At 48.4% G+C, this 12,830-nt stretch overlaps 1 protein-coding gene across 1 annotated transcript; it reads right to left on the bottom strand.

Moving 5' to 3' along the window:
• Window positions 1–7,586: 7,586 nt before the first annotated feature.
• Window positions 7,587–9,537, bottom strand: LOC127312385 (acetylajmalan esterase). Its single transcript, XM_051342915.2, has 5 exons — window positions 9,187–9,537; window positions 8,811–9,026; window positions 8,561–8,709; window positions 8,176–8,449; window positions 7,587–8,081 (listed from the first exon to the last, which is right to left on the bottom strand). The coding sequence occupies exons 1-5, from the start codon at window positions 9,449–9,451 to the stop codon at window positions 7,840–7,842; spliced, it is 1,146 nt and encodes a 381-aa protein (XP_051198875.1). The 5' UTR covers window positions 9,452–9,537; the 3' UTR covers window positions 7,587–7,839.
• Between the last annotated feature and the right edge of the window lie 3,293 nt (window positions 9,538–12,830).

The following is a 12,830-nucleotide window of genomic DNA, read 5'->3' as shown; positions in this document are numbered from 1 at the left end:
TCTCTTTCTTTTTTTAGCTGTGTGCATCCGTAATGTTTTAGGGCATTGCGTTGTTGTAGAGGCTGGGTGTAATTGGTATCCTTCGATATTAATATATTCCCTTTATCGAAAAAACTTGAGCATCTCCACCGGCGCGCCTCGTAGCGGTCCGATAGCGATTTGGGGATTGGGAGCGAAAATAACTCACACCGACGCGCCTCAAATAGCATCAGCGCTTTCCCGAGTCCAATAGAAACACCGGCAACCCTAGCCATAGGATGCCATAGGATGGCTTAGATTGGGGCCGAATGGACGCTAGAGGATTCGGGGGAGGGTTTGCGATTAGATGGGAAGAACTTCTGGATGCTTTCCTCAAGAACACAGCCAAGGGCCGGTATACAAGAAGAGAGACAAGAGGAAGAACTCTTTACTAGATCGCTGGCTTCATTGATTTCAACATGATTACAAGTGCATGAACACAAGCTCTATCGTCTAATCTCCTCTGCCAACACGCGCCTGTAAGAGGCAGTACCCCCTCTCCTTATATAGGGGAGAGGGTGGCTTACAGAACAAGGAACCCTAATGGCATCTTTGACTGGACAAACTACTTTACAAAGCTACTTTAATCATGGATGACGCTGGGTCCTCTTTAATCAGGCACGCTGACGTCCTCCGGCTTCTTTCAGCGTCATCTCTCTCTTTGGCGCCAGGGCTCTGATTAAAGCCACTTTGCTTAGCTCATCCTTGTCTTCTTGCTCTGAAGAGAATCTTTGACCAGTCTTGCCGACGTGCTACAGTGACCCTGGTACCGGTTTTCCGGTACCTTTGCCTGTTATGCCGGTATCTTTTTACCGGTATCTTTGATCCGGTATCTTTGATCCGGTATCTTTGATCCGGTATCTTTGATATCACCGGTTGCCTTTACTCCGGTATACCCCTCATGGTATACCGGATTGTTTCATCCAACACTGTTGAACTCAGCCATCATAATCCGGTTTACTCTTCAATCCGGTATCTTATTCTTTTATCCGGTATCTTTGGTTAGAGACGACCATTCCGGTATCAATATTAAACCGGTATCTTGATGGCTCATACCATCCGGTTTGGCATGCCTTTGGCATACCGGGGGTCATCCCCCCAACATTAGTCCCCGAAGCTGGTATAGTCCGGTGGATCCTACCCAACGGACCATGCCAGGTTCTATTTTCTCAAGGTACCGGTTTAAACCTTCCGGCGTCTAGTTGAAAACCTTCCGGCGTCTCTACCGAAACCATCTCATCACACCGAATTCAGCTTTGGTATACTTGCTCCGGAATCTTTGCTCCGGTATCTTTGCTCCGGTATCTTTGTTGTCAAAAACTTTCTCGGTGAAGTCGAGAATATGTGGGGAGCAGTGCCTGTCAGAGACATACGCACTGTTTCTGACGCGTCATGCCAGGTTCCCATTCCAAACGTACCGGATTAATCCTTCCGGTTTCCATTTAAACTCATCCGGCTCCTTGCCGAACCCACTTAGCTGAACAACCATCATTGAACACCTCCGGCTTCTTTCTGTCGGTTCCTTGGTCTTCAATGCTTGTCTTGACGAAGTCCAGAATACCCCAAAACTTGTGCCTGTGAGAGACATGCGCACTGTACCTGGCGTGCCAGCGTCAGGCTTCAAATCCTTCGTCTCCCTCGCGCAGTTAATGTGGCGCACCGGATCCATGTGACCCTTCCGGAACTTGGGCCACCGGTTCCGGCTATGATGACAACGACTGTGTTGTGCTTGAGGTATTTACATCACTTGCGTTATCTTGTGCTTTCATTGTGGCGCCGATTTCAGCCGACTGGTAACCCTCGGTGCTATAGCACGTGACTTCCATTGGTGCCAAAGTCTGGGATCCTCCGGCTTCCATAGTGCAGAAGGCTTCGGCTTTTGATGCCAGAAGCAGCGCTGCTCCGGATGCCAAGCGCCCTCAGGCCGAAAGAGGAAGAACCAGATTGCGGTTTCCTTCGGGTGAACCTTATCATCACAGCCTTCCGGTTTGCACCCTTGCATTTGCCCATACTGGAAGCGTCGCAAGGGAAGCCGGCGAGAAGGTCTCAGCGCAGCTGGGCCGGATCACTGAGCTCAACCGCGGCGAGGTCAACCTGGGCCCGCTGCTAGAAAACGCTGAGAAGTGGAACCAGGCGGAGTTGTCTCCGGCTACCCGCGGCCCGGGCAAGGACAAGCTTCCGGTCGTTGTTACTTCCGGTTCGCGGAGCACGGCGCAGCACTTGAGCCGGCTTACGCGCGTCGTCAAGGAGTTTGACACCACTTGGCACGATGCCAGCGGCAACGTGGTGGTAAGCCGCACACCTTAAACTTCAAAGCTTCATCTTTCAAATCTATGCCGGTTTTCAACTTCCCAGCTTATATGTACATCCTCCCAGTCCCCGAGTTTCGGGTTGAGAACGCAGTTCTTAGCGCGAAACTTTGCTGGAAACAAAAAAAATCGGCATAGCCAGTCCCCGAGTTTCGGGTTAAGCAGGCAGTACTTAGTGCGAACTTGCCAAGAAACCGGCATCTTTTTTTTTTTTTATACCGGTATATAGCCTTCTTGGGCGTTTACCGGAATAGATTTTGCCATCTTGGGCATGTTTGACATTTTGCCTTCTTGGGCTTGTCACATATCGGTGTATAGCCTTCTTGGCGTATACCGGATTGAAATTTTGCCATCTTGGCATGTTTGACATTTTGCCCTCTTGGGCTTGTCACATACCGGTGTGTATAGCCTTCTTGGCGTATACCGGATTGAAATTTTGCCATCTTGGCATGTTTGACATTTTGCCCTCTTAGGCTTGTCACATACCGGTGTGTATAGCCTTCTTGGCGTATACCGGATTGAAATTTTTGCCATCTTGGCATGTTTGACATTTTGCCCTCTTGGGCTTGTCACATACCGGTGTGTATAGCCTTCTTGGCGTATACCGGATTGAAATTTTGCCATCTTGGCATGTTTGACATTTTGCCCTCTTGGGCTTGTCACATACCGGTGTGTATAGCCTTCTTGGCGTATACCGGATTGAAATTTTTGCCATCTTGGCATGTTTGACATTTTGCCCTCTTGGACTTGTCAAGATGATATTCGACGAGCTATGGCCACTGGTCAACCCAGATATGCAGTGGTTTGACTTAGTAGTCAATGCCACGTTACTTGTGACATGATGTAGCTAACTTTGGCATGATACTTTGGCCAACCAGAATAAACAACGATCTGGGATATTAGATGGTGCCATGATAAACGGCGATCTGAGAGTTTGGATGATGCCATGATAAACGGCGATCTGAGATACTAGATGGTGCCATGATATATTATGAGCTAAGAAAAATGATGGTAGCGATGAATTTTCATCGGAAAACAGTTGTGCCTGAAGACAGGGTTAGTCAATGCATATACATCATAAATATTTTACCTTAGTTGCAAGTCGACGCACAGGAAGGTCGGCCCGGCTTTGCTCGAGCCCGGCTTTGTCCGAGCTTCGCTGCCCCTAAACAAGCCACAGAAATACCTGCTACTTCCGCCCAAGCCCCGGAGAGCTCATCTCCATTTTACCTGTGAAAACTCTGTTCCTGTCTCATGAAAAGCAACCTCGTGAAATTTTCCCGGTATACCGGGTGGGAGTTGTATTAATGCGTTAAGCCCTCTTGGTGGTGCTGACTTTAACCGGTACACCGGTAGGCTTATAAGTTGAGCCGGTATTTACATGATTAAGACCTTGCCGGTTTGTTTTGGTTTTGCTCTGATCCTTGCATGGTGAAGATTCCAGATTTGTTTCCGAATCCAATCCGATGCACACTTGGTTCTTTTGCTTTGGCTCTGCCTACCTCTTTTGGGCGTTCTGCATATGAGACTCAAAGTTCTTTTGCCAAGCAAGCACTTTCTTGAATTTAGAAATAATTCGAAATGTTTCACAAAAAACCGGTATGACCGGGGTTAGTTAAATTTTCTTCTGGATTGTTCGTTTTCGGTCCCTTTTTCGCTTTTTCACGTGCTTAGGACCTTCCGGTTTATCTTGCTTGCCATGAAGCCGGGTTTCGGACAGCAGCAAAGTCGAAGACTCCGGTAGGTTTAGCACGTTACTGCACCGGAAGAGCGAACCTTAAGCAAACAAACCGGTATACGGAAAGAATAAACATATTGCATGCAATTTCGATAGAGGCCGCCCCCGAGATTCATTCGAGGTACCGGCATACTACGGACAAAGAAACCGAGCAGAGAAAAGAACTCCTTACATTACCGGGGTTAATAGCGATAGGCGTGGCCAACGAGCCAATGGCGGCCTGCAGCAGGGTTGCTGCCGGTGGCGCGGTAGAGGTGCCGGGATGATCCCGTTGGGCTCCGTTGGATGCTTTGCCATGTGCCCGAACTTGACGGGCCCAGCGCCCTCCTCAGCTGCCGCTTCGCCAACGCTTCCTGCGCCGGCCATCATAACCTCGACGCTGCCGGCTGCGCGGTCGGTGCGCAGCCCGCGAGTTGGTGAAGATCTTGGCGGGTCTTGGCGCCTCCAGTACCGGCGAGAGGTACTGGCGCTCCGAGACGGTGCCGAGGTAGATGCGGTGGCTGCCGAACTCGATGATGCGGCCGTTCTTGGTGAAGATGCCGCCGTTGGCGAAGCAGCCTGCGTTGTCGTTGATGAAGTCCGTGTCGAGGACGCGGTCGACGAGCGCGGTGATGACACGCTCGCCGTCGATGGTGAGGAGGCCCGCCCGAATATGTACTCCAGCAAGCGCCACTTCATGCCCCACGGTGGGCGCCAACTGTCGTCGTGGTGAACAGACAGATGCCATAGGATGGCTTAGATTGGGGCCGAATGGACGCTAGAGGATTCGGGGGAGGGTTTGCGATTAGATGGGAAGAACTTCCGGATGCTTTCCTCAAGAACACAGCCAAGGGCCGGTATACAAGAAGAGAGACAAGAGGAAGAACTCTTTACTAGATCGCTGGCTTCATTGATTTCAACATGATTACAAGTGCATGAACACAAGCTCTATCGTCTAATCTCCTCTGCCAACACGCGCCTGTAAGAGGCAGTACCCCCTCTCCTTATATAGGGGAGAGGGTGGCTTACAGAACAAGGAACCCTAATGGCATCTTTGACTGGACAAACTACTTTACAAAGCTACTTTAATCATGGATGACGCTGGGTCCTCTTTAATCAGGCACGCTGACGTCCTCCGGCTTCTTTTAGCGTCATCTCTCTCTTTGGCGCCAGGGCTCTGATTAAAGCCACTTTGCTTAGCTCATCCTTGTCTTCTTGCTCTGAAGAGAATCTTTGACCAGTCTTGCCGACGTGCTACAGTGACCCTGGTACCGGTTTTCCGGTACCTTTGCCTGTTATGCCGGTATCTTTTTACCGGTATCTTTGATCCGGTATCTTTGATCCGGTATCTTTGATCCGGTATCTTTGATATCACCGGTTGCCTTTACTCCGGTATACCCCTCATGGTATACCGGATTGTTTCATCCAGCACTGTTGAACTCAGCCATCATAATCCGGTTTACTCTTCAATCCGGTATCTTATTCTTTTATCCGGTATCTTTGGTTAGAGACGACCATTCCGGTATCAATATTAAACCGGTATCTTGATGGCTCATACCATCCGGTTTGGCATGCCTTTGGCATACCGGGGGTCATCCCCCCAACACTGGGTGTAATTGGTATCCTTCGATATTAATATATTCCCTTTATCGAAAAAACTTGAGCATCTCCACCGGCGCGCCTCGTAGCGGTCCGATAGCGATTTGGGGATTGGGAGCGAAAATAACTCACACCGACGCGCCTCAAATAGCATCAGCGCTTTCCCGAGTCCAGTAGAAACACCGGCAACCCCGTGCCTGCCCCTTGGCCAAGGACGCGAATCTGGCGCGCCGACGCCTCGCGAGGCGGAAAATTTTGAGCGTAGGAGCCGCCTGTCAGCCACAAATCCCAAAAATCGACGCCAGCGCGGAGTGGCGAGGCCGACGCGTCAGCGGCACCTTCAATTTTAACCTAACCGTCGCCTACCTCACGACGGGAGTTATTGGCGCGCAGCGGCGGTGCAGTTTCCGCATACGCGCAACGAACCGTCCCGTCATGCTTAGCTCTCCGTGCCGGCGTTAATGAGCGCCACGACTCCCCCGCCTCCCTCCGGCCTATAAAAAGGACGCTCTCGCATCGTCCCTCCCACACAAATCCTAGCGTCTATCTCCCCAAGGCTAGCTGCCACCATCAGAAGAGACGACGCCATATCTGTTCGAGGCCGAGGTCGCGGCCGTGGTCGTGGTCCTGGCCACGACAAAGCTGCATGCTCGCCGTCATCTTCATCGTTGGACATGCAGGAGGTGGAGCGGAAAGTGATGTTCGAGTTCGTCGTCGTCCTCAAGAACGAACCACTCGGTAGGCTGCCGGACAAGTTCGCCGACTTCGTCGCCGGCAACGAGCCAGCCTCTCTGCATCTGTGGGAGGCTACCTGCGGCTGCTGCCGGTGGATTGTGGACGTGATCCGCGACGCGTGCGGCAAGATGTACCTCCACATCGACTGGGAGAAGTTCGCGCGCTACCACCACCTCGAAGTCGGCTTCGTGCTCACGTTCTCCTACCTTGGCGAGGCCGACATGAGCGTCAAGGTGTTCGATGAGACGCGCTGCCGCCGGCACTACCACGGCGACTGCGACTGCGCCGAGGAGGACGATGACTGAGTGTTGTTTCTTCGCAGCGAAAATAGACACGCATGTTTTTGGATGTTCTTCCTCGAAAGAACCAACAGGGATATCATCACTAGTTGGATTTTCTAGTTTGGGTGACTGAGAGTGGCTAAGAGTGTTCTTTCTTGGCAGCGAACACATGAAACCTGCGATTCCAACACTAGTTAGATTTCATTATTTTGCAATGTTTTATATTTGTGTCAACCATGGTTCAAACTATGTATTAGTTTGTGAAAAACCATGTTCCAAATTATATCTTCGTGTAAACCATGTTCCAAATTATATCGTCGTGGAAACCATGTTCCTAATTATGTATTAGTTTGTGGAATGTTTCTTCTCCTTATTCGAAATTTTATACTTTTATTTGAGATTTTAATTCAAATCATCTATCGGTGCCGCCGGTTTAGGGGCGCCGGTGTGGGAACAACACCCCCAAAATAGAGGATGCAGTGCTGGTGTCTCTGCCGACGACTATTTGGGACGCGCCGGTGGAGATGCTCTTAGATGTTCAAATTTTAACCATCAAAAAATATTAAGGTGAAAAACTGAAAATGGTCCATGCCTTCGCGCCATTAAAAATACAAATTCGCGAGCATTTCAAGGAACAATATTTCAAAAGGTTAAAACACATGTAAAAAATAAAGAAATAGCAATAGGACAATATGATCTGCCATAGCGCTTGGAAGTCACATGGCTTCCCTGCACCCCTTACCGCTACCCGCGCATCGGCTTTCTTCTTCCCTTCTCTGCTTGGCTAGACGTGAGACATCGGAGCAATGGGCCGTTAGTGTTTGAATTTCGATGCATGTATTTTGATCACATTTTTCCCTGCTCGCATGCTCTGAAGGCTGATAGTATCATGTAAGTTTGTAGCTGTGTTCCCTGGTTCGGTGGCACTGAATCAAAACCTTATCATTTTTCTTTTGGAATAGTGTATCATTTATCACCTGTCAGATTTCTCATGAGGTAAAACTGCAACGTTCACCTACTGGATACATTACGTGCATATCATTCTAGCATATATATGCTGATGTAACTGACTGACTCTTATGCAAAGTACTATTGGCCACCAGATCAGACGGAAGAACCCGTTGAAGGCTCAAAATGTCGCGGCAAAAGGTTCTTCCATGGTGGAGCGTCAGACAGTTTATCATGTCTGCCCATTCCCCTCTGGGAAATTCAGTATCTGCGGCTGCAGGTACTTCCCGTGGTAGATCAGCCTGGACATGGCCTTGTACGCCGCCTGCGTCATGTGTATGCCGTCCCAGCTCAGGTACGCCGACGGGTCCTCGCACGTCGTCGTCCCCTCCACGCCGCACATCTTCATCTCGTCGTAGTTGTACTTGCCGCCGGCGCCGCAGCACGCCTTGTGCGTGCTATTCGCGTCGAAACCTGAAGAAAGTGAAAATGGGTTAACCAACGGGAGCATAAAGTAAGCAGAGCCATTTTGTGTGACTGAATTGTGTTGAAGCTCTTAGTCTTGTACCGAGGTCTGAGGCGCCTTTGAGGAGGCTGAAGAAGGAGTTGAAGTAGTCGGCGTAGGCTATGGACGCGTCCGGGTATGACGTGCGGAGGTCGGCGATGGCCCGCTGGAGCTTGGTGTTGTGCTTGGCGGCGAAGAGATTGAGCTCCTTCAGGCAGCCCATGGAGTCGTAGGCGGACGGCTCTGACGATGCCATCGAAGTCAGGTACCCCGGGATGCAGCCAATGGGGAAGTTGCCCGGGATGATGACCCTGCTTGCGCCCATGTCAAGCACTTCCTGCGATTGAGGCAACTCGACAGAATTATCACCATGTTTGGTTTGCGATATTTGTTCGTTATCTCTAGTTAGCGACTAATTGTACATGCGAGAGAAGATTGTTGAGCATACCTTGGCGGCATCGATGATGGTCTTCACGACACCTGGGACCAGTTTCTCCACCTCTCCCATAGACTTGTTGCCGAAGAATGCGAAGTTGTAGTCGTTTCCCCCGATCTCCCCGACCATGACAAGAGAAGATTGGAGCCTTTTGCGTATTGCTGCACCACACATTTTTTACATGAACCGTTAGAAAAAACAGAGTGTGCGTGATGAGCAGAAAGTGATACGCGCGAGGAGCGGAGGAGGTTCAAGAATTTGCCTTGATCGGTGGCGAAGCTGGACTTCATGAAGTTCTTGAACCACCGGAGCTGCAGCTTGAGGGAGTTGACGGTGAAAGGCATGGAGGAGGAGCTGCCGTTAAACTGGTCGGCGGGGTCCATGGCGGTGGCTCCGGCGACGGCGAAGTTCGCCCCGTGGTCGAAGCTCCTGTTCTTGGCCAGGTACGGGTTCAGGAACGGAAGGCCCATGTCCTGAGCTGCATTACAGAAATCGAAACACTCAACGTCACCAACGTTTGCTGCTGCTTAATTTCATCATTGTGCCAATTGTCGAAGTAAGTTCACAGCAACTACTCAATCTGAAGTCTGAACCAGAGCATCTAGTTCAGAACTTCAGAAACGGATGTAAGTGAGTACCGAGGTAGTCGATCATGAGGAGGCCGTCGGAGCAGCGGCCGGTGGGGTAGCCAAGGGTGACGCCGTAGGGGAAATGTTTGATGGTCTCGAACGCGCCGGGCGGCGCCTCCTTGATCAGGTTCCCCGTGTCCGTGATGGAGTCTCCGAGGCTGTAGATCGCGGCCACGGCGCCGCCATTGCCAGCATTACCTTGCCCGTGGCAGCAACCGAAGTGCAGTAGCAAAGCAGCAGCAACGAGGAAGAAGAAGGCTGCGGAGGAAGCCATGCAGAAACACAGTAAACGACCCGGTTCAGAGAGAAGTGCGTGTATGTATCTCGAGCACCCCGAGCAATGGTCGATGAGGAAGTCCGTTCTCGCCATGGCCATTTTATAGGCGGATCGAAGAGACCGGGCAGCAGTGAGCGACTGAGCTCTCTGCCGCGCGCACCACCGGGCGTTCTAGAGGAAACCAAAGCGTGCATGGTGGTGTGGTTATCGTCGCCGGGACGGCCACGGTCGGCGCGCATGTGTGCGTGCGTGTTGGAAAATCTATCCATGCATCTCTTCTTTTTCTGGGGATCTAATTCTGTTCCTCTCACTTTGCTGCTGAAATGGACGTCAGCTCGGATCGTGTCCGAGAGATTGTGGGGGACTCCTTTTGACTACAGTCATCTTGACCGCAGAAAAAAAGGTTCAGCAGAAAAAGTGGAAAGTAACAGCACCAATACAGCGCAGCTTGCCATGCACATTTTGCTCCACGGGCTTCTCTTGAAAAAAAAAACTATGCATCATTGCAGTTTTCAGTGCGTACATTGGACTGTGAAAAATGCAGGGAACCGTATAATTCAAAAATAGCAGTTTAAAGTTTCAACATAAAACCTGAAAATAAATCTAGATGAAGACATGTTGTGTTCTACCAACCTGTAAAATTTCAAATCCAAATAGCTTATACATGTCAGATTTTGTTATTTTTGCACAACACCAAATATAAGATATTTCGAGTTGAATTTTACAAGTTGGTCCAACACAAAAATTTCTAAATCTAAATTTATTTTTAGATTTTGTAAAATAACTTTAAAATGATTTTTTTATTTTATTAAAGAAACAAGCTACATTTGTGGTTTCCGTGGAACCATAGTGCTAGAAATGTCAAGGAGATTAGTATTTTTGTGAAAAGGACCGCCGATTTATTAATAATCATGAACAACACTACAAAGAACACCAAAAGTAATAGAAGTTAGAAATAAGTCCTTAGACCACCTAGCGACGGCCACGGGAGCAAGCTGAAGATGCGCCGTCGTCCTCAATCCTCCATCACCGGAGCATGCAAAGCATGTGAAAGTATAGCTTGTTGTAGTACATAGATAAAACGTTGGCGTGCTAAAATGCCAAAGGACCAGCGCATCAGAGCAGCAACCATGATGAGAATTGCAGATCAAAAGAACCCAACAAGTAACCACACCGATAGGCACGAAGATGGATTAGATCCTAGAAGATTCACCGGACATACGACTTCATGCACCCTCCATTGACTCTAGTAGCACCGCCGAAACGAAGATAGGGCGGGAATATCTTATTCTACCTTCAGGATATCGCCACCGCCTCACCATCGCAAAAAAAACAACACTAGAACTTCCTAAACAAGGAACAGAAATCCACCGCCCGATGATGGGTTGTGGTCCACTGCACCTCCAAGAACCCAAGGGCCGCCGGAGGTGGGATGGAGCACCGGCGTCGCCACCAAGGGGGACGGGAAAAGGTATATTGCTTTTGATTGCCTCATGCATGTATCTTTTCCTTGGCTGTACCGGCTCCAGTAGGTTAGGTTCTTTTTTGTGTTGCAATGTTACTACTACATGTCACCATCTATATAACTGATGTGACTCTTTCTGAACTCTGAACTTGAACAGTGAACCTTGCATGTGTATATGCATATGCTGATGGAGGACCCGCACCAGAGCAACAACCATGATGAGAACCATAGATCAAAAGAACCAAACATGTAACCACGCCGATGAACATTAAGACGTACCAAATCCCAGGAGATCCACCAAACACACAATTTCATGCACCCTCTGTTGACGCTAGACACGCCACTGAAATGAAGATAGGAAAAAACTAGGAAGAAACTTCATGACGTCGCCACTGCCTCATCATCCAAAAGAAAACAAACACTCGAACTTCCTAAACAAGGAATGGAAACCACCGCCCAATGAGGAGCTATGGTCCACTGCACCTCCAAGATTCCAAGGGCCACCGGAGGTGGGACGGACCACCGGCGTGTCCACGAATGGGCCGGAAAAACCTAGATCGCTATTGATCGCATCATGTTTCTTTTCCTTGGTTTTACCGATTCTAGTAGAAATGAGAACAAAATATCTGAGGAATTCTGGTATTTACTTTGCCAAACATAGAAATGGTCATTGTCGTCTATGGTCTGACATGTTGCATATTAGAGATATTTACTTGTGTGGCAGGAGAATGTATGTTGGAAATGGATGCATAACTAGCTTCTGGAAAGATGCTTGGTGTGGAAAGATAAATTACCTGATCTGTACAACATATGCAATGAACAACTCATTACTATGGCTGCTGCAAAAAAAATCTGGGTTAGAGACTTTCCTTCAGAAGATGGTTGTCTATTAACCTACAAGAGCAATGGTGTGGCCTTGTTGATATTCTCAATCAGGGTGTGCTAAATGACTGTGTGGACAAACCAAAATGGAAATGGATAAAAGATGGAATTTTTTTTACTGTCAGGAGCATGTATAAGCAGCTGTGCAGTAATGAAATGGATAGATCTTTCAGACACACCTATGAAAGAGAAAAATCCCTCTTAAAATCAAAGTGTGGCTGGTGGTTAATTTGGCACAATAACATAGCTACAAAAGATAACATGCTGAAGCAAAACTGGACTAGAGACCCTCTTTGTCAACTATGCAATGATTTTGAATTGATCATACACCTCTTCTTTACATGCCCTGTAGCTAAATATGTTTGGAGCGTGGCGGAACTTGCAATTAGAGCACGTACATGCTCTAGATCTTTTGCTCAATGTATCTGGTGGTTGCCACAATTCTCCCGAGCTAGCCGCAATATTCAAATTGCTGATGTAGCTGCGATTTGCTGGGTCATTTGGAAAAATCATAACAAAGCTTCTTTTGAGAAAATTTTCCTTCAAAATCCTATTGAGCTAATCTGTCTTCCTGTTGCTTTTTGCTTTTATGAAATACTTGGCAGGTCTTCACTCCTGTGCAGATGCTGCTGCTCTTCGGCAAGGAGCCGATTCTCTCCTCAATCTAGCCCTTGCACTAGTATGAAATTGCATATCTATGCGCACGTTTTTGACTTTCTGTGACGCACGGTTTTTACTTTCTGTGGCGCATATTTAAGTCACGCCACTAAATTTTATTTTTGTAGCGCATATCCACGGTATACCACATAATTCTAAAAAATTAAAATTCAAAAAAATTTCAGGGAAAAAATGAAATAAACTGGAAAAACTGCTCCAACCTAATATTTTGAACATCTAGTAACACTGGGAACATATCTCAAATAATATTTGAATGATGACTTTCCTCTAGGTCACATATCCTCAAATTGCTCCAACCTAAGCACGCTTAACTTCTAAGTTCTATTTAATTGAGCTACCCTTATGCTACTA

This window comes from Lolium perenne, chromosome 7, assembly GCF_019359855.2.
Source record: "Lolium perenne isolate Kyuss_39 chromosome 7, Kyuss_2.0, whole genome shotgun sequence".
NCBI lineage: Eukaryota > Viridiplantae > Streptophyta > Magnoliopsida > Poales > Poaceae > Lolium > Lolium perenne.
This window is presented reverse-complemented; position numbering and strand designations above follow the sequence as displayed.

Coding starts and splice junctions, on each gene's coding strand:
- LOC127312385 (XM_051342915.2), bottom strand. CDS start 9,451: ATGGCTTCCTCCGCAGCCTTCTTCTTCCTCGTTGCTGCTGCTTTGCTA. Junction 8,710..8,810: donor CAGCTTCGCCACCGATCAAG/GCAAATTCTTGA, acceptor TGTGTGGTGCAG/CAATACGCAAAAGGCTCCAA. Junction 8,082..8,175: donor CAAAGGCGCCTCAGACCTCG/GTACAAGACTAA, acceptor CACTTTCTTCAG/GTTTCGACGCGAATAGCACG.